The sequence below is a fragment of the Girardinichthys multiradiatus genome, chromosome 5 (genome assembly GCF_021462225.1).
Source record: "Girardinichthys multiradiatus isolate DD_20200921_A chromosome 5, DD_fGirMul_XY1, whole genome shotgun sequence".
Classification (NCBI taxonomy): domain Eukaryota; kingdom Metazoa; phylum Chordata; class Actinopteri; order Cyprinodontiformes; family Goodeidae; genus Girardinichthys; species Girardinichthys multiradiatus.
In genome coordinates, this window is record NC_061798.1 from 11676802 (window position 1) to 11699216 (window position 22415).

The 22415-nt window shown below is 40.7% G+C and overlaps 1 protein-coding gene across 5 annotated transcripts in view; it reads right to left on the reverse strand.

The window, feature by feature from the left end:
- The window catches only part of LOC124868162 (RNA binding protein fox-1 homolog 2-like), a 71674-nt gene that overhangs the window by 18422 nt on the left and 30837 nt on the right, over positions 1 to 22415 (reverse strand). For all 5 annotated transcript variants that reach the window (XR_007038257.1, XR_007038256.1, XM_047365023.1 and 2 more), the window contains 5 exons: positions 12545 to 12751; positions 5464 to 5631; positions 5128 to 5181; positions 4873 to 4965; positions 172 to 259 (listed from right to left, as the gene is read on the reverse strand). Coding sequence is in view for 3 of the 5 variants with exons in the window: in XM_047365023.1 (XP_047220979.1) it covers positions 172 to 259; positions 4873 to 4965; positions 5128 to 5181; positions 5464 to 5631; positions 12545 to 12751 (610 nt within the window). In the remaining 2 variants the exon portion in view is untranslated. The remainder of the gene's footprint in view (positions 1 to 171; positions 260 to 4872; positions 4966 to 5127; positions 5182 to 5463; positions 5632 to 12544; positions 12752 to 22415) is intronic.

Genomic DNA, 22415 nt, shown 5'->3' on the forward strand with positions numbered 1-22415 from the left:
AATTGTAGGATTTCCGTGAGCCACTCTGGAACCTGGCGCTGTGGTTTAGAAAATGTTAAAGGCTTTTTTCCAGTTTTCACTTTATCAAAAAAAGCAGTCAACGCTTGTATTAAACTAAAAATGAGAAAAACAGTCGATTTGTCGCAAGTACAGCTTAGAATTTTACATTACCATATGGTAGTGCTGCGAGGCCCTCTCCATTAGAGTACGGTGTGGTCATTTTCTTGTTCGTCATCACTCTGGCTGTGGCATTATTGACCTGGAAACCAAACAAAAGGTTTAGGAACCAATTTTCTCTTTTTATAGTAGAGACATAAGCAAAATGCAAAAAAATACATCAGTTTTAACAGTGGATACATTTTCTTAAAATTCTGCGACACACATTTGAGTGGTCACAGAAAACGTCTGCTTTTCATGCGAGGCGCCATCATCCTTTTAATTTCAGTTTTTATCCTTGACAGGTTGTTAATTCTGTTGATGAGCAGCGATGGCATTTGATGCATGCGCTTCTTTTTAAAGAAACACTAAAAACAAGGATCCCAGTGAGTAATCAAAAAGTTTTGCACGCAAACATTGCAACTATTGGCACATAGAACAAAGAAAAGAACAAAATGTGTTTCATAGCGAAGGCATTCGAAAAGAAATCCAAGACCATTATAGAGCCGCTAAAAACAAGAGGGGACAAAGAAGGCGAATTAAGCAGCAGATTCATCAGTTAAACAAAATGCAAAAAAAACAAGAACAAACAAAAAAAAAGAGACATCAATCGAAGAGTTTGTACACAAGTCACAGACAGCCAACCAGGAGCGCATGACAACAACTGGAGGTGAGCAAAACTAACCAATTAGCAAGCATCAGATGCAGCAAATAGACCAATCAAAAACAGAAAAGAAAAAAAGGTTGGATTCCCCCAATCAAGAACACATCATACAGAAAAGGGAGGAGGGCGATAGAACAACGGAGAAAAGACAGAGAGAGGGATGCAGGGGGAGATGTCAGTCCACATGAAAGGTGGAGAGGAGCCAAGGTGAAAAATCCATTCAAATGTGCAGTTCTTCCATCCCGCCCCCCCAAAAAAAAACAATATGATGCGATACACATACAATACACATATCTGGTTGTTTAACTACATCCAGTCTAACTGTACAAGAGCCATGATGGATGAGATGATGATTGGTGCAAAACAGATACAGAGAGAGAGGACAGGCCAGAGAAAAAAAGACAGAGAGGATGGGGGATGCAGATATCATTTCTCAAATGGAAAAGATAAAAAAAATGAAGTCAACCAAAACAAAACCAATCAAATCATGGCTGTGAAACACTGCCCGGCATTTCAGACCAGTGTCGCACACCAGAAAACAACCAACGACACACACCATCCAGAACCAAACTGATCAAAAGGTAAATAAATCAAGGACACCTCCTCACAGAAATCAGAACAAGGCAAAGCTGTTTTCATTTAGGTTTGCCAAAAATTGTTTCAGGGCAACTTTTATGTGTTTCAGCTTTGCTTTAAAAATCGGCCCAATTTGGGTACCCAAGCTACTCATCCACAAACACAGCTCTGATTGAAACATTAAGGCTGCAAACCTGCACTTCGACAACAGTCTGAGCGCTGCTACAGGAAGTGATTATCAAGCACTACAGCACGCCATGATATACAGACGGCTATTATCCCCTCTCCACTAGAGCTAACATAGCACTCATGCTTCAGCATGCTCTCCTGCTAATAAGGTGCAAGAATGCAGCAATTGGCTGACACATGACACAGAGAGATGACATAGTACTACATGATGTCATACAGATGACCAGAAAGAGAGTAAACCATGCAGGATACAGCTCACGAACTAAATGCTTTGAATGCAGTTAGAAAGGTGATTGTAATGAATGCATTAAGAAGTGGTAGTCGAAGTTGTTGCACTTGCAGATAGATGTGGTACATTCAGTTAAACAAGTGGCCTTATTGTAATGCCATGCGGTCAATGGCTAATCTCCTGATAATTTCATTCACCACCTCCCCAATCGATCACTGGATTAGCCAATCGGGTTCTATCCACCAATCAATCAGTCAAGCTCCCTGCACCAAGGGAATCCTTCATTTGGGTGCATTTTATTTCGTTTGGAGCGCATGGGGTGGGGGGAGGGGTCATTCAAAGATGATGCCATGTGTACACAACTTACCGTTGTCGGGGGAACGGCGTGAGGACACGCGAGCAGTTACCGTGGAGACTGACAACAACAACAACATACAAAAATCATCAGGGAAATCGAGAAAATATGTGTAAGAAACAAATGATGAACCAAAAAATAAATAAATAAACAAATAAAATAGGAGGGGGGAGGGACAAACAAAACGAGGTAATGAAAAGCAACCCCCACCCTGTGGTAGAAAGGAAGTGATGTCAGAGGTCACATGTCAACAGTCACCTGCAAGTATCAGCCAACAACCTAGCCTCTAGGACCCTCTATTGCTCACTATGAAGATAGATCATAAGGGTTAAAGAAATGGAAGGAGGTGAAACTCGAGGGACACCATACAATGATCAAATAAGAAATGTAATCTCTTTCTTAGGTGGGTTAACCCTTTTACTATATCTCAGGACAGAAAGAGGAACAAAGATATGGGGGAGGATGGTGGACATGAAGACAGAGAGAGACAGACAGCAGGACTGGCTGGGTGAAAGAGAGTGAAAAGAAATGGAAGAAAACCTATTAAGAAATACAGAAAGGGGAGGAAATGACAGCTATCTCTGGCATTCTCTGGACTACTTTCGCCACCCTCCATTTGTTTTACAATTCTGCACACCTACACACAGACAAAGAGAAGATTGCAGGACATCCAAAGACCATGCAGAAGAGCTTCAGCAGTAAGTAAAAAAAAAAAAAAAACGATTTAATACCGACAGCTCGGGCAAATGGCAGAAAGCATGGCGTGTGTTACCTCTCCAAGGCCATTTGCAACTGAAATCTGAGCTCATGCTGACAAATTAAAAGCATAACAAATATCACAACAAAATGGACTTCAATGAGATCTGGTGTTCTTTTTCAAGCAGGGTGTGTGTAAACAGTAAGACTTTTTATTTTAATTTAGCCATCCACTTCGCATAAATGATTTTTTTTGTTCTGAAGAATCAGAAATGACATCACACTTCTCACAGCAGCTTCAACTCCCACCCCTGAAAAGGCCCTCATCATGCATCAATCTCTGAACACAGCAAACATTTAAAATGCGGCCACATAGAGGTCACATAGCGTTAAGTGACAGGGTGGGAAAACTCCCAGCAGACTCTGACCTTACTATACCTCACAGAAGTATTCACACCCTTTGAACTTCCTCACATGTTGTCAAGTTACAACGTCAGACTTCTATGTATTTTATTGGGACTTTAAGTGAAATTGTGAAGTAGATGGAAAATGACACCCTGTTTTAAAAGTTTTAAAAATAAAAATCTGAAAAGTGTGGTGGTGAGAATTTGTATTCAGTCCCTCTTAACTCCGACACCCCTAAAAGAAATCCTGTGCAAATAAGTGCCTTCAGATGTCATCTAAGTAGTGAATGGAGTCTACTTGTGTGTAATATAACCTGAATGTGAATCCAGCTGTCATGTGAAAGCCTTAAAGGTTTGTTACAGAACATTATCAAACAAACAGCACCTTGAAGACCAGGGGACACAACAGAAAGGTCAGGGAGAAAGCTGTGCAGAAGTTTAAACCAGGGTTCGGTTCTGAAACATATCCTAAGCTTTAAACATCTCATGGAGCACCGTTCAACACATTTTGGCCACCAGGCAAGGAGGGCATTACAGAAGCAATAGACCCATGGTAACTTTGGAGGAGCTGCGGAGATCCACAGCTCAGGTGACAAGAGCTGTTTAGGAGCTCTTTAAAGAAGAGGGGCAAGAAGAGGTTGCTAAAAAAAGGAACAGAGAAGAAAGTCCTATTTCCATTTTGTCACATGCCATGTAAGGGACACAGCAAATATGTGGAAGAAGGAGCTCTAGTCAGAGGAGACAAAAACGTAACTTTTTGGTCTACATGCAAAATGCTATGTGTACGCACCCCTGAACACACCATCCTTACCACTGTGGCAGCATCAGGCTGTGGGGATCTTGTATATTCAGATCAAGATAGAAGGGGCTAAATATAAATGCACACCACACTTTTCAGATTTTTTGTTTATCAAAATGTTTCCTTCCACTTCACTCATGTAGGCTCCATTGTGCTTCCTCTACGACAAAGTCATGAGAGAATACATCTCAGTTTGTGGTTGTAATGTGACGAAATGTGAAAAGGTTTCAAGTATTTAAAGACTTTTGCAAGACAGTGTACGTTCCAACCATGCGACACCAGCAGGCACTTTTTTTGTTCACAGAGGCTTTTAATATCTCTACCAGTCATAAACACAACCAGAAATCAAAAACGGCCACTCATCGTGATCATGGAAGAAGTGATGATGATGATGGAGAAGGTGCAGGGAAACAGAAAAAAAAAACAACCAGATCCTACATGCTGTGACAGAAGCAGCAGAAATCGCCAGCGATCGAGTCTTAGTGGCGTCTCACCAGCCATGCCTGTTGTGTAGCCACTCCACCCAGCAAGCTTTGCAAACCACACAGCTCAAAGATCAAAGTGCAATGGAGAGCCCACAACACCAGCATCATCAACAACATCAATGACGAGAAGTGCCATCAGGAGAGAGCGTACGGCACTGCTGCACCATGCTATAGTGAAGCCGGGGGGGGGTTACAGAACAGCCACGTGGAAACCGTCTCTAGGGTAGAAACCACCATAATGGTTCTCATTTGTCACTGCTAGGAATGGAGGAGAGACAGAGGAGAAAATGGACACTGTTGTGGAGGGCTGGAGGCTCACCTCGATTTTACGTCCTTCCACCAGCGTGCCGTGCAGCTTTTCCCTGGCCCTCTCCGCATCGGCGCTTGTCTCAAATGTAACAAACCCAAAGCCCTGCGAGAAGGAGGGGAGTGGGATTGGGAAAAGAGGAGAGGTGGCAAAATAGGCAAAAAAAACCAAACAGTTCAGTTTCTATAAGGTGCATTTTTATAATAATAAAACAAAATACCACACTTAAATGCTTGAGGGTTTTATTCTACCATATTTCTACCATACCTTGGAGCCCCTCTCGTTGAAGATGATCTCAACATCAAGGATTTTGCCAAATTGCTGAAACGAAAGAAACGATGCAGGGATATTAGGAGCCTGGAGAAGCACCGAAGTCACATGCTCGCCACAGGGAGTCAGCACTGTTCAACCAGGATGAGCTGGCACTGAGCCAGTACGGGTTCTCCCACATCTCTCTCTCCCCTGCTCATTTTAGAGGTATTTATCTTAGCAAATAGCAGTTATCACGACAGGCCTCAAATGCCTTGTCGTGATAAAAAGGCAGAGAAAACATTTTGCGCACCGCATGATGAGAGAAAAGGAGGAATATTTCTTTGTGCGTACCCCAAACATCTGCCGTAGGTCGGGGTCTCGGAAGCGGAACGGGATGTTAGATACATGGAGACGTTTGGGCATCCCCTTGCCATCTGAATCGTCGCCAGGGCCCCCACCGCCACCCCCTCCACCTGAGCCAACTCCAGACTGCCCGTCAATCTGAGAGGAGCCATCAGACTGCAGGGTCAAGGAGACGATATAAGACATGAAGCAGGTTATTGAACTGATTTCCATCTGTTACAGATTTTTGTTCCTATTATAAAAGCCTGAGTAGACTAATGATAAACAAGAAGCTGTAATTAGCAGATTATTCCTTAGATTAATCTACCTATCTGTTAAATAAATATATCTAGGTACTTTTATTGTTTCACTTCAGACAACAGATCAGATACATATTAGGGCTCAAACTACATACTATGCTACCATATTATTATGGAGTGGGACAATAATAGACACGACCATATGCCAAAGGGTCAGGTTCAACCACCACTTATTCCCACTTTAGATGAGAAGAGGAAACTCAGGTTCCTTGGAAGCAACATGAGGAGACTGGAGTGGCTTTACACTTTTGCCTAGGACATCCAGCAAAAACAAAACATGTGGTGTATGTTTGTACTTCTAATAACTGCAACAGAAAAAGTAAATACCTGTTGCAAAAATCTTATTCTATAGCTACCTGCTAAGCCCGACGCAAAGCTAAGAAATATCTGAACAGCAGTTCAATGTAAGGATGCACCAACTGCTCTGCACAGGACTGAAATGGGACAATATTTAAATGAACTGGCCTGACCAGGCACCGCTGATCCAAACATTTATTTTGGTTCGCCCTGTGAACATACCATAACAAACAAGAGAAAGCACTTTAGTCATTTATTTATGTTAAAGCTAAGAAATTGTAAATCTTTAAAAAGCAGCACTGATGGGTCGAAGCTTTGCAAAAAATTGGTCCAAACAACAGACTGCAATCGGTGCATCTCTTTAGTATTTTGGTCCTGTCTGACCATTTTTTAATAACCATTGAGTTTAATTTAACCAAGTACTCCACACCTGAAAGAAATTTTCATTATAGTAGATCATTATCAGACAATGCTGTAACAACCTTTAAAGAATCTGGTCCACTTTTAATTTCCTCATTAACACAGAAAAACATAGTGGAGGGCAATAATTTTGTTTCTTCACAAATTGATTCTCTTGTTCATAGTGTTACTTCATCATTGCGTGATGCATTAGACAATGCAGCCCCCTTGAAAAAGAAGGTAATTATTCATAGGAGGCTGGCTCCATGGTTTAATTCAGAGTTGTGTACTTTAAAGCACAATGTTAGAAAATTGGAGAGAAAATGGCGCTCTACACCTAGAGGATTCCTACTTAATCTAGAAAAATAGCCTACTCTTAGAAAGGCTGGAATATGCTGTAGGGATCAGGGGTACAGCGCTAGGCTGGTTTAAATCTTATCTGTCTGACAGATTCCAGTTTGTTCATGTAAATGATAAATCATCTTTAAACTCCAAGGTTAATTGTGGAGTACCACAGGGTTCAGTACTTGGGCCAATCCTCTTTACTAAATATATTCTTCCAATAGGTAAAATTATCAGGCAGCATAGGATAAATTTTCACTGTTATGCTGATGATACTCAGCTTTACTTATCCATAAATCCTGATGAGCCCAACCAGTTAGATAGACTACAAGCATGTCTTGAAGATATAAAAACTTGGTTGAATTTAAATTTTCTGCTTCTAAATTCAGACAAGACAGAAGTTGTCGTCTTTGGACCGAAGTCTTTAAAAAGAAACTGTTTAGTCAATCACTTAACCTGGATGGCATTAAATTGACCTCTGATAATAAAGTAAAAAACCTTGGTGTTATTTTTGACCAGGTCATGTCATTTAAATCCCATATTAAACACGTTTCTAGGATTTCCTTCTTTCATCTCCGGAACATTGCCAAAATTAGAAATATCCTGTCCAGGAGTGATGCTGAAAAACTAGTCCATGCATTTGTTACTTCAAGGCTGGACTATTGTAATTCTTTACTATCAGGATGTCCACAAAATGCAGTTAAAAGCCTTCAGCTGATTCAAAATGCTGCAGCAAGAGTTCTGATGAAAATTAAAAAGAGAGGTCATATTTCTCCTACTTTAGCTTCCCTTCATTGGCTCCCTGTTAAATCCAGAATAGAATTTAAAATTCTCCTCCTCACATATAAAGCCCTTAATGATTTAGCTCCATCATACATCAGAGATCTGATTGGTCCATATGTTCCTAACAGAGCACTTCGTTCTCAGACTGCAGGTTTACTGGTGGTTTCTAGAGTCTCTAGAAGTAGAATGGGAGGCAGATTCTTTAGTTATCAGGCTCCTCTCCTGTGGAACCAGCTCCCGGTTTTAGTCCGTGAGGCAGACACCCTGTCTACTTTTAAGGCTAGACTTAAAACTTTCCTTTTTGATAAAGCTTATAGTTAGAGTGGCTTAGTTTATCGTGAGCTATCTCTGTAGTTATGCTGCTATAGGCTTAGGCTGCTGGAGGACATAATGACCACTTTCACCCTCTTTGCTACATTCTCATATTACATACTGCATTATTTGCTGTTATTTCAGTTTTTAACATTATGTTCTCTTTTCTCTTCCTAGAAGCTACATCTGACCTGGCTCTGTGTCTACCTGTGACACCTTCATGGAGAGGGGCATCGTCCAAGCTTCTGCTGGCAACAACTTAATGCTCACCCTCTACCGATGATCCACATGGCCCTATCTTTTAGTGTTTAACCCTTTCTCTCTCCTAGACATGGAAATTGACTGAGCTTTTACTGTAACTAACTCTATGTGCTCTCTTTCATACTCTAACCTTGAAAACTGGCTCAGAGTTTATCTGTTCTTTCTTCCTAGAGGAAACGACTAAAGGAGCTACATCCATAAACATCTACTTTACCTTCCCATGGAAAGTACTCCTGGATCAGCGCTTCTGTGTTCTTTTTCTGTCTCTGCTATGTTCTCTCAAACCCCCAGTCGGTTGTAGCAGATGTCTGCTCACACTGAGCCTGGTTCTGCTGGAGGTTTCTTCTTGTTAAAAGGGAGTTTTTCCTCTCCACTGTCGCTACATGCATGCTCAGTATGAGGGATTGCTGCAAAGTCAACGCCAGAGACTGTCCACTATCTCTACATGCTCATCCGAATGCTGCAAGTCACTGACTGGATGCAATCTGCTGGGCTTCCTTTATCCAATTTGAATAAATAACTGAATCTGACTGCACTGTTCAATGGTTACAATTAATTGGAATGTATGTGCCTGACTTGAAATCTGTATGATTCAACTGAATTGACTTAGCCCATTTTAAAGTTACCCACCTTTCACACAATGCAACAGGAAACAACACTCTCCAATTACTTTTACCTCTCCCTTCCTCACTCCTTTTGGATGGAGTAAAGGGGAATCAGGTTTATCCAAACCAGCTCAGTTATGGTTGAGGTGAAAACACACCCTCCATTTCTGCAACATGTACGAGCCCTTCTCTTTTCCAATGGTTATAATCATTCTGACAGAGAGAAGTACCTCCAATCCTTGTGGTTTTTAGTATAACAATGGCCATCAGTGGGCTCTAGATGGACAAACTTTATCATTGTATTATTTTACTTAGTACCCCTACACATAGCCCATTCTAAAATGGCCAAACTCTAACACTCAGTAGTTTAATCTAACCTTCCCAACAACCCTATACCATTCCAAACCCTTTGTGAAGTGCCTTGAGACGACATGTGTTGTGAATTGGCACTATACAACCCCTGGCAAAAATCATGGAATCACCAGTCTCTGAGGATGTTCCTTAAGTTGTTGAATTTTGTAGAAAAAAAAACAGATCACAGACATGACAAAAAACTAAAGGCATTTCAAATGGCAACGTTCTGGCTTCAAGAAATACTAAAAGAAATCACGAAAAATAATTGTGTTAGCCAGTAACAGTTAAAATTTTTAGAACAAGCACAGGGCATTAATTATGGAAACAATCAATTTTGAGGAAAAAAATATGGAATCATGAAAAACAAACAAACAAAATAACACTCCAACACATCACTAGTACTTTGTTGCACCACCTCTGGCCTTTATAACTGCTTGCAGTCTCTGAGGCATTGACTTAATGAGTGACAAACAGTACTCTTCACCAATCTGACTCCAGCTTTCTCTGATTGCTGTTGCCAGATCAGCTTTGCAGGTTGGAGCCTCGTCATGGACCATTTTTTTTAACTTCCACCACAGATTTTCAATGGGATTGAGATCCGGACTGTTTGCAGGTCATAACATTGACCTTATGTGTCTTTCTTCAAGGAATGTTTTCACAAGTTTTTGCTCTGTGACAAGATGCACTATCATCTTGAAAAATGATGTCATCATCCCCAAACATCCTTTCAATGGATGGGATAAGAAAAGTGTCCAAAATGTCAATGTAAACGTGTGCATTTATTGAAGATGTAATGACAGCCATCTCCCCAGTGCTTTTACCTGACATGCAGCCCCATATCATCAATGACTGTGGAAATTTGCATGTTTTCTTCACACAGTCGTCTGCATAAATCTCTTTGGAACGGCACCAAACAAAAGTTCCAGCATCATCACCTTGCCCAATGCAGATTCGAGATTCATCACTGAATATGACTTTCATCCAGTCAACCACAGTCCACGATTGGCTTTCCTTAGCCCATTGTAACCTTGTTTTTTTCTGTTTAGGTGCTAGTGATGGCTTTCTTTTCGCTTTTCTGTATGTAAATCCCATTTCCATTAGGCGGTTTCTTACAGTTCGGTCACAGACGTTGACTCCAGTTTCCTCCCATTTGTTCCTCATTTGTTTTGTTGTACATTTTGTTTTCAAGGCATATTGCTTTAAGTTTTCTGTCTTGACGCTTTGATGTCTTCCTTGGTCTACCAGTATGCTTGCCTTTAACCACCTTCCCATGTTGTTTGTACTTGGTCCAGGTTTTAGACACAGCTGAGTGTGAACAACCAACATCTTGTGCAACACTGCGTGATGATTTACCCTCTTTAAGGAGTTTGATAATCCTCTCCTTTTTTTCAAGTGACATCTCTGGTGTTGGAGCCATGATTCATGTCAGTCCTCTTGTTGCAGCAGCTCTCCAAGGTGTGATCACTCCTTTTTACCTGGACACTAACAAGCAGATTTAATCTGATGCAGGTGTTATTGTTTGTAATAACAATTTGCAGGGTGATTCCATATTTCTTTCCTCAAAATTGAGTGATTCCATTCTTTATTCCCTGTGCTTGTTCTAAAAATATAACTGTTACTGGCTACCACAATTATTTTTCGTGATTTCTTTTAGTATTTCTTGAAGCCAGAAAGTTGCCATTTGAAATGCCTTTAGTTTTTTGTCATGTCTGTGATCTGTTTTTTTTTTCTACAAAATTCAACAACTGAAGGAACATCCTCAGAGACTGGTGATTCTATGATTTTTGCCAGGGCTTGTATAAATAAAAAACTGAACTGAATTTTACTCCCCTATGGAGAAAACAGGTCAAACTAAAAAGATGTGTGCCCACTGACCAAACAGTTTCCTGTTAGTGCTGGCAAGAATATTGGTTCAATTTGCTAAGTGAGGGAGCCTGGGGAAGCATTCACTTTGTGGTAAACACATTGTCAAACCATTTAAATTTATTATTATTATTTCTTTTCCAGTTGTTGGGTTACCTGGTCAGAAACTAAAAAAAATTTATTTTTCTTATCAGTGAACATGTCCTACTTGAAAGGGATCGCGCTAACAGCAACACTATTCGGTGTGGATAGTGTTACTGAAGGAAGAATGATTTATTTTCAGGATCAATGAGGTGTTTAAAAAGAAGTAAGAGAAGGCAGTAAATGAAAAGGAAGAAGGCCTCAGATTAAAGAAGCTGTTTAAACAATTTCTACATTTATTTAGACTGCTGCTTTAAATTGGAGAGTAAGACATTTAGCAGATAACAGGAAGGCTGAACATACTACAGCTGTTTCCAGTTATTAATGCAAATCGTTGATATAAGACGATAGACGGTTGAAAATGTCAACTGCATAATTTTCTTTTTTTAAAAAGAGTAAAACCAGAGTTTATAGCGACTCCTCTTTCACACAGTGTGACAACACCTCTGCTCCTAACAAATGCAACTAAGGCCCACTCATGGAAATAAGGCATAAGTAGGTCAAACGTTTTAATCACTCTGTTGTCGTTATAGACCGATGAACAGCTTTAGTGGTTTTTTTTGACTGTTTGATCCAACCTAGTTTATGTTAGAAAATTAGACCTGCATATATGCTGTTTAAGCAAACAGAAAAGGAAGGACTCAGGCAAATGTGGAGAGAGAAAGTAATGTTGATTGCCTGAGAGCCTTAGCTGATTTATTTAGCCAATTTCGCGTCTGCAGTGCAATAATTCAAAATAAGTACCCAGACAACAGGCTGGAGAGCACAATCTTGAGTAGGGAGAGTAAAATAGAAACATAATTATATAATGCTAACTATATTAAACAAAGAAAATAATTAAACCCAAGTTGTTTAGGGCTGATAAATCAGTGGAGTAAACATTTGATAGTAAGTATCGGTATTTTTCTGTAGTAGATGGATCTGTGGAGTTTCACCGATCCGGTTGTCGTTGATGTCTGACCTACCGATTCCCAGCTTTGCAGGGCTGATGTTTTTTCCCCCCAGATATAACAGATGGAAGGGACTGAGATACAAATTCTTTAAAAGAGGGAGTAATTTTGCATCAATCAGAAAATGAAGGAATTACAAGATCATCGAAATGTACTCGTCATCAAGGCACATGCTCTTTAACTTTAGCATCAAAGAGCATGATGTTTGTCTGATGTGTTTATGGACCAAATACGGTGGGAATTGTTAGTTTGCTGCATTTAATGAACAGGAGAAATCCCTCAGGTTTTCAGTATTTTACCTGCCAAACACTGACCAGAGCCAGACAAGAAAAAACCTGGATGACTTCAATCTCTCTCTGATTGATTGGTGTATCTTCAGGCTCCAAGCTTAAGCATATTTTTAAAAACCTGTTCTCAGTTCCCTCCTAAGATAATGACGTGATGGCCCAAGACTGGCGCTCACCTGCCCACTGAGGCTGTTGGCGGCGTTGGCTACGCTGTTCCCTGCTCCACCAGCTTCCACGGGGCCCTGCACAGCTCCTGCTGCGTACAGGCTGCCCCCGTAATCCAGAGCCAGGCCGTTCTGAGGAGGCGGAGGCGGAGGAGGTGGGAAAGCAGAGAAGGGTGGGGGTACGAGTCCCTCCTGACCGCCAGCACTATCCTGAGAGCCCTGTGGATAGAAAGAGAGCAAAGTGAGGAGGCAGCAAGACCCAAGGTAGGCAGCTGGCGAAATTCCCCTGCATCACCCAATCACTCCGAGACCATGTCCCTGGAGTCTTGGCCTAAAAGTCATGCAGACATGGTGGAAACAATGTTTAATTTTCCCCTCCTCTGTAAAGTGTGTGCATGTATCTACAGCCCCCTACCCATTAAATATTCAGAGCAGCCACATCTATTATTGAGGGTCAGATGCCTCCATGCTCTGTGTGTTGCACAACCATGAGTGTCTGACACCTGCACACACACTCACAAACGCCTCTGCACACAGATTACCTTTGACACGCAAACACCCACACACCTAAGCGCTCACACAATGAAACTTATAATGGAAGACAGCCTAAGTATTTCACACACAATTACTCCATAAGATACTAGTTTAAGTTACCAACATATAGTGGAAAACACTGCAAAGATCTGCAAATACACAGCAACACACACTCATTCCTGGCTGCTGGCAGTGGGGCATGAATACCCTAAATGGTAATAGTTTGTGAGCAAAGGGAGGCAGCAGGCAAGGGAGAGGAAAGGGGGGATGGACAATAAAAGGTGGTGACTGATAGAAGAGGCATGCTTTGCCTCTGATCCATAGCTGCAGAGATAAACCATCCATCACTGTCTTTCAGATCTATTTATAACTCTTGAGAATTCATGGGATGGCCAATCAATTAGAGGCTGCAACAAACTGGGACAATCCTTTGCTTTTAGCTTATTGATCTAACTAATATAATTACATCAGGACTGCAGCCGTGCCAAGCTGCACCAGAATGCAGGCAGGCTTTAAGGTAAGTGCTGATGTCAGCAAGCAAACATGCTGAAGCTGCTTACAGTAACTGTGCAAAGTTACGGGTGATGTCAGCAAACCACCGTAGCAGTTTGTGCTAGCACTAGCCTGGCCTCTGAGTGCCTCCTACAAACATATGATGGCGAAAAAAAAGACCATCTGTAGCGATGCACCAGGAAACCAAACATCCAGCGGTAGACGGCACCATTTCCTGCCTGGAAGAAGTCGGCTGTGAAATAACCAAAACTGCAACAGTATGAAATGGCCAAGGGGCTAAATGACTGGCAGCCATAGTGACCTCAGCAGCATCAGTTTCATTGTGGGTAAACACACTGGATTCTAAGACACAGATCAGAAACACATGATGTGCAACATTTGCTACTCATGGAGTCTGCACCACCCAGCAGTACAAGAAATCTGTTCAAATATAGACGTTTAGACAGATATACAGGTCCTTCTCAAAATATTAGCATATTGTGATAAAGTTCATTATTTTCCATAATGTCATGATGAAAATTTAACATTCATATATTTTAGATTAATTGCACACTAACTGAAATATTTCAGGTCTTTTATTGTCTTAATACGGATGATTTTGGCATACAGCTCATGAAAACCCAAAATTCCTATCTCACAAAATTAGCATATCATTAAAAGGGTCTCTAAACGAGCTATGAACCTAATCATCTGAATCAACGAGTTAACTCTAAACACCTGCAAAAAATTCCTGAGGCCTTTAAAACTCCCAGCCTGGTTCATCACTCAAAACCCCAATCATGGGTAAGACTGCCGACCTGACTGCTGTCCAGAAGGCCACTATTGACACCCTCAAGCAAGAGGGTAAGACACAGAAAGACATTTCTGAATGAATAGGCTGTTCCCAGAGTGCTGTATCAAGGCACCTCAGTGGGAAGTTTGTGGGAAGGAAAAAGTGTGTCAGAAAACGCTGCACAACGAAAAGAGGTGACCGGACCCTGAGGAAGATTGTGGAGAAGGGCCGATTCCAGACCTTGGGGGACTTGCGGAAGCAGTGGACTGAGTCTGGAGTAGAAACATCCAGAGCCACCGTGCACAGGCGTGTGCAGGAAATGGGCTACAGGTGCCGCATTCCCCAGGTCAAGCCACTTTTGAACCAGAAACAGCGGCAGAAGCGCCTGACCTGGGCTACAGAGAAGCAGCACTGGACTGTTGCTCAGTGGTCCAAAGTGCTTTTTTCGGATGAAAGCAAATTCTGCATGTCATTCGGAAATCAAGGTGCCAGAGTCTGGAGGAAGACTGGGGAGAAGGAAATGCCAAAATGCCAGAAGTCCAGTGTCAAGTACCCACAGTCAGTGATGGTCTGGGGTGCCGTGTCAGCTGCTGGTGTTGGTCCACTGTGTTTTATCAAGGGCAGGGTCAATGCAGCTAGCTATCAGGAGATTTTGGAGCACTTCATGCTTCCATCTGCTGAAAAGCTTTATGGAGATGAAGATTTCATTTTTCAGCACGACCTGGCACCTGCTCACAGTGCCAAAACCACTGGTAAATGGTTTACTGACCATGGTATCACTGTGCTCAATTGGCCTGCCAACTCTCCTGACCTGAACCCCATAGAGAATCTGTGGGATATTGTGAAGAGAACGTTGAGAGACTCAAGACCCAACACTCTGGATGAGCTAAAGGCCGCTATCGAAGCATCCTGGGCCTCCATAAGACCTCAGCAGTGCCACAGGCTGATTGCCTCCATGCCACGCCGCATTGAAGCAGTCATTTCTGCCAAAGGATTCCCGACCAAGTATTGAGTGCATAACTGTACATGATTATTTGAAGGTTGACGTTTTTTGTATTAAAAACACTTTTCTTTTATTGGTCAGATGAAATATGCTAATTTTGTGAGATAGGAATTTTGGGTTTTCATGAGCTGTATGCCAAAATCATCCATATTAAGACAAGAAAAAACCTGAAATATTTCAGTTAGTGTGCAATGAATCTAAAATATATGAATGTTAAATTTTCATCATTACATTATGGAAAATAATGAACTTTATCACAATATGCTAATATTTTGAGAAGGACCTGTATAAACAGGTAATACATATATCCAGGAAAAACTAAAACACATGTAGTATTTACCAGAAGCTGCACTAAAATGTGAGCGCATTTGTTTGGACAAAATAACTTAGCTGTATTTATTAATAGTTGTGAGAATGAGTAATGTTCTTATTTTATTAATTATTAATAATTAAACATGTTTTTTTATTGGTAAATGTTCAGGGCAACTGTTTCACTTCAGGGGCAACAGATACTCATTTGTTTTGGAAATCAAATTCTTTTATATATCCATGATTATGGTTTTTCCCATAATTGAGCAGGTCTGATCGCTGATTAGGGCTGAAACAATTAATTGGATTGATCAATTATTGAAATAATTGTCAACTGATTTAGTAATCGAATAATTGTTAACTGGAATATATAGACTCTAAAACATGCCATCTCCTGAAAGAACAACTCACTCACAGCAGGAATTAGGCCAAAATTGTACAAAAAATACACATTTTGCACTGAAGATAAAAATGTTCTTTGTCTGTAAATATGCTCTATCCAGAAATCCTCAAGAGGCATAGCTTTAGCTTCACCTGGCTCAAATTCTTTAAAGAAAATCTCCAATTAAGCACTTTTTGCTATCCGACTAATTGATTAATTGACAAAATCAACAAATTAAGCAATTAGCAAAATAATCATTATTTGCAGCCCTATCGCTGATATAAGATATTTAGGAAAGCTTAATATATCAACTCCGTAATCATTTAATCTTTTATTGAAACAGTAAAACCTTGTTTAAGTCAGGCTCCTCTCTCTCTCTCACACACACACACACACACACATAGTGGGACTTTGTCTGTGGTGCCAATATAAAAAACTGTTTATGATCGTCAATGGCAAGAAGGCCAATGAGAAATATCGCTGGGCAGTAGAGATGCCTTTGAAGGCAGGAATGCTCACAGACCTGCAGCTCAAGTTAGTCAACCATCCACGCAAGGTTCAGAAACTTTTATAATTGCATGGCATGCAACATGGAAGTGCAACATTACTTTTAAGCATGGTCTGCAGTCAGAATGCGACCCTTGATGTAACTTTACACCAGCATGTTTACACACATGTGGAGAAGGTAGCAGGTTCACTGCGTTCACCATTGCAGCCAGGTACCTACAGAAGGTGAACACAACAGAAATGCTTCAATTTGCTCTCTACACCAATCAAATCTGCAGAAAATCAATGAACGGGAGACATAAGTGTGGAAAAACTTCATCCATTTGAAGAATTTCCTAGCTTAACTGTTAACCTTATTTTGGTGACATTAGTGCCAATTAAACTGTAAAAAACACAGCCTTATAAAGGCTCGTAGGACTACCGATTTGGTTTTTCTTGTTTTTAATCAAGACAAGGGGTTTTTATTAATGCAACCTGCCCACACTGATGCCAGATGCCACCCTGATTTAATAAAGTCAATCAAGCAATTGGGATACCATCTCCAGATATCCTGTCCTGGAACAACCAGCTTCTCCACGTGGTATGCGTGATATGCAGCCACAGGACACGTGATAAACATGATGCTGTTCACGCAAAAATATGGATACATTAGGCCAAAAAGTGAGTCATGGGCACTCATGTATTATCAAACTAAAGAAAAGAATCAGTAAAAAGGAAAACTAGAGTTTAAATTTGATCTAACAAGCCTTTCCCCCCCATGTAATGAGTACTTTTTATTTCTCTACCTATTGTCTTTTTTGTTCTCGGTCATCATGTAATTCTTTACAACATACTGGTTCTGCTTTCCTCTGCTGTTATTAATCTTTAATGATAGCTGTAATGAGGTGGCACAAAGAGAACACACTGGCAGTAGCAATTTAACAGTAATGGTTGATGTCCTTTTTATCATAATTGTTTACTAGACATTTGCTTGGTGTGTGTACGCGAGTCTGTCCATGCCTGAGTGACAGCGATGCCCATCTGAGCTGCACAATGGATCACTGTCCCTTTGGGAGAGTTAGAAGTGTGTAGGAGGGTGTTTATGTCTGTGCTTGTGTGTGCGTAAGCCATCTGTCTCCCAGTTTTTGACCTTTCTCAGCGTCGCACCTGTGAACACCTAGTCCAGCCCCTCGAGTCAGTAACAAACCAGGGGATGCATGCGGTCGACACGGATCACGTCAATATTGTGACACGGGAGCAGCAGACTGTGAGGGGGAAACTTTGTATGTTTGCTGGCGGAGACGAACCAAAGTACATAAATACAGCAGGAACTATGGGATGAATGCAAGAAGCGCTCGAAGCTTGTAGAGAAACTGTTCTTTCAACTTCTTGGCCTGGTTCATACTTGGTAAACTGTGACATCTTGTCAAGTAAAAACCATCATCTGAAAATTGAAAGAGGATGGGACAGCTGGAGGCCAATGGTACCTCTGAAGGAGTTGCAGAGTTTCAATTCTCAATTGTTGATTTTACAAATCTGGCCTTCCTCGAACAGGGGCAAAAAAAAAAAAAAAAGCTGCTGTTGAAAGAAACCCAATTAAAGTTTGCCACAGGCTGTGTAAGCGACAGAGCAAACATGTGGCAATGGTTTAAACCTGGTCAGATAAAACCAAGACCGAACGCTTTGGCACACAATCGCTAACATGGTGGAGGAAGCATCATGCTGTGGGGACAGGGAGACTGGTCAGAACCATGGAGAAGATAAATGAAGCTAAATACAGGGGAATCCTGGAAGAAAACCTGTTACAAGCTCAAAAGACATGACACTGAAGCGGAGGTTTGTCCAGCAGGACAATGACTCTAAACATACAGCCAGAGCTTCACTGCAATGGTTTATTCCTGCGTCAGAATGACAAAGCCCTAAATCCAAATGAGAATCTGTGGCAAGATCTAAAAACTGATGTTTACAGTTGCTCTCCATTCGATCAGTCAATAAAATCTTTTCTTTCCTCTTCATAGTAGCGCACTACTTTGTGTTGGACTATCACATAAAATCCCAACAGAATACGTTAAAGTTTGTGGTTGTAACATGATTAAATGGAAAAAAGACCAGGTGGTTTAAATACTGTTGCGATGTACTCTAAATTAGACCGTGTGTTGCTGTATAATCTACAATCTTTCAACAAAAACTTTTACTAATAAGACACCGTCCTTGCAGAAGCTCCTGGTAATTATTCCTCTTTTTCATGCTGATGTAAAACGAAAGTAGGCATTTCAGTTACCTGAAAGAAAATGTCTAGAAACCAAACTTTATAGACTGCAGCACTGGACTGCCTCTTGTGATTCTCAGCAGTGTAATCACAACCAGAAATCCTGTTATTTTACTCCCTCCTGCTCCCTGATAACACACAGTAAATGCATGTATGCCATTAATCTCAACACCCTGGCACAGCAGTTGCTTTTTTCCCCACACGGAAACCCTTGAACTGCTCCTTCGAGAGTCTCCAAACAGAAACCCTGATCTCAAGCTTCAACGCGTGGCAACTCGAGCCGCGCTGCCAGCAGCTTACTGACCGCTGTGTCCAAGTTTAACTTCATTCACATTCTCAGATAGCAGCTGTGTCCGCTCATCTCAGCTCCGCAGCTGTATGAACCTGGTCCAAAATTGCCCGTCCTAAATAGGATTTTGCTAAGTGATAACATCCCTCACATCCCTGCCTTCCTGTGCTGCGTACATTTCATGCAGCAATCGCATTATACGTTGAAAATGGGGGCTCGTTTTTTTTTTGTTTACACTCACCATGAAAGCTATTATTACTCTCTGATAATTTCAAATATTCCACATCAATGATGAGGCTCTCGGTTATAATTGGGTCGCATAGTGAAAATAAAAAATACTGACCTCAAAGCATTTCTTTTTCTATGCAATATTTACCTCTTTTAAATTTGCTTTCTGTAAATGCCTGATATAATTTTATGCTCTAATTATTGAATAGAAGCTTAAAATACACCAACAAATCATTAACGTGAGGAATTTTCTTCATGTTGTATATAAAGAAATTGAATCTGCGATGGTAATAATGCGAGCTGCAATCCTCTGATGCGAACGCTTTGAATTTATAACATTTGACTCTCAGAGATGGATATGGGAGAGCAGGAACACGTAAATCAGTCAGGTCAGATCAGGTTTTAGGCCGAGTAATCGGAGAAAAAGAAATCGTCCTGTGTTAAATGACAGTCCGTTGCATTGGTCCGTCTTAAATTAAATGCACGTGCAAACATGAAAATGATCAAGGTGGAACTAATTTCGGGTCAGCAGGTAGGAGGAGAAACAGAGCTGGAAGTGGGAAGCTGATCGCCTGGCTTGGGCAAAGAGGGAAAAAACCCAGGAAGAGGATGACCTATGGACACATTTCGAAACAAAGGATCTTTATGTCTGTTATAGAACTGAAAAAATTAACACGTATGATTTTGTTCTTAAAAGCAGCAACAATGTTGCTCTGACGATCCTGCAAATGTTCCAACATATTCAGTAGAATTGCTGAGTGAGCAAATGATGACGTCAACATAAGCAAAAACGTGTTCATATAATAACAGCACAGGTTTACAATGACAACCATAGGTATAACCTCACAAGCACCTTACTTACTCACAAACATGACCAGAAAGTTTCAACTTATGGGTTTTTGGATGCATTTGATTTTTTGTTCTTCATTAGGGTCCCAATCAAGGCAGAATACATTACTTATATCGTGACCCCCATTGCGAAATTGCCTAAGTCAAAGGAAATCAAGAAAAAATGAACTTTTCAGCAAGCACATTATATTTTTCTTTGATATTGCAGCAGTAAACCAAATATGACTTAGACAATTATGCTATGAGGCTAAAGATATGCAATACCATGACTAGACTCAACTCCAGATACACGTTAATTTGTTAGGGTACTGTCTGTGATTTTATGCCTGCCGCGAGTCGTGAAGCCGCAATTTGAGCGGTCATTTTATGAAATGCGCCTGGCTTGCAAAATCTGTCTTCTAGGCGGCAAACAGTATCTCCTTTATCTAAAAAAAATTTTTTTTAAGATTTGTTTTGTGGCACTAGTGGCCTTTTTTTGTCATTTTCTTTTAAAGTAGACAGACAGGAAATGGGGTAAACGTGAGGAAGACATGAAGCACAGGTCACCATGGCTGGGACTCGAACCAGGACAGCCGCGTCAAGGCCCGAAGCCTTTGTATACATAGCCTGCGCGCTCTACCGCCATGTCAGCACCGCGCCCCACTGTGAAAGAGGGTAAAAGCAAAGTCTTAATGCACAACATTGATATTCCAAACACTGATACAACAAGACTGGATATATTTTGCAGCTCTAGTCTTAAATAATTTATTTTTTATCCTTTACAGCAGCATTCACTTATTGTGTGTTCTAGTCATGTAGTTTCCATATAAAACAATCACCAAACCTATGCAGTAGATTTCTATTCCCCATTAGTTCTGGATCAGGTGGTTACACAAGCTGGGGATGTCTATCAAGATCTATTATTGCTTTAAAGCCAGTTTTAAGTAAAAAAAAAAAAAAAAAAAAAAAACTAACTAATCATCTGGTGCAAAAGTGATGTGTACAAATTTACAATATGTACAGCAGTGGTGTCTTAACGTTTTGCACAATGGGGCAAAATTGCCAAGTTGAAAGTAGTCAGTGGTCATAATGTATATATTATTACAAATAAAAACTTAGACACATTTTATTGTTAATTCTTTTCTTTTTTACCTGCCCAGCAATATATTAAACATGCAATATTTTAATGAAACAAAGTAGAATAGAACACATTATCGTAGGTCTCTGTATCTCATTGGACTAGAAAATGTTTTTAGTCTATTCCCACCAACAGGACTGTTCTGTTTAAGGGGATATTAATTTGTCATTGAGGAAAATTCCAAAAGTGTCCATCTGCATCAGCTCCATTTGTTGGAGGGACAAATTTATACCATTCTTGAACTACGGTCAATGGGCCACACAAAATTATTGCAAGGGCTGCGAATGGCCCTCTGGACACCCCGAATGTACAGAATACACCAGAAACGCTAGTTCATTTCTGATGTGTGAATTGTTTAATACGTCTGGTAATTGCTGCAGAAAAGACCAAAGTCTGAAAAGGCAGGTAAAAGGGAGGTAACTTGACTCCTTGATTCAAATTAAGATTGATCTGACTGTGGTCTACTGCAGATAAGATAATAAGCACCCAAAACACAACCAGAAACATCTAAGCTATCTCTGTCTATTAGCATACTTACAAGCTAAAAACAAAGTCTAAACTTGCAGAATACGACAGATCCCTCAATTTGCCAATGTGCTTAGGGTCTTTTATTCTTATTTCTTACCTTTGTGTGTATCTGCATGCTTCCACTTGTCTTTGACTTTGCTGCTGGTAGACCTAAATTTCCCGACTGTGGGACGATAAAGGATATTTCCATTTCAAACTCGCCAAGCCCAGTGATTTTTTTTCTCCTTTGCTACCTCCCAGTGAAGAGTTAAACATAAATGCATTTTAAAAAATCCATCCAGCCAACTGGTCAGACTTTCCACTGCTGTAAAATATTGTTTTTCTAATTTCTTACATCTATTAGTTATACGAAATGCTTTCGCAATTTCTGGCAATAAATGTTGAAGTTCTTTAAACCAGATTGCACAACCTCTTCTCACCTTCACTCAGCCAAGTTTAACGTTATTTTTCCTTGGTGGTGTTTTGCATTGCGGCATAGTCTATGCACATTTGCCTTACAGCGGGCACATAGAGACTAAAATTACTAGCTAGGCTCAAACAGCAGCTTATTTTGATGCTATTAATATTAGGCTACATGTCTAACTACAGTTATAAAAGGAGGTGA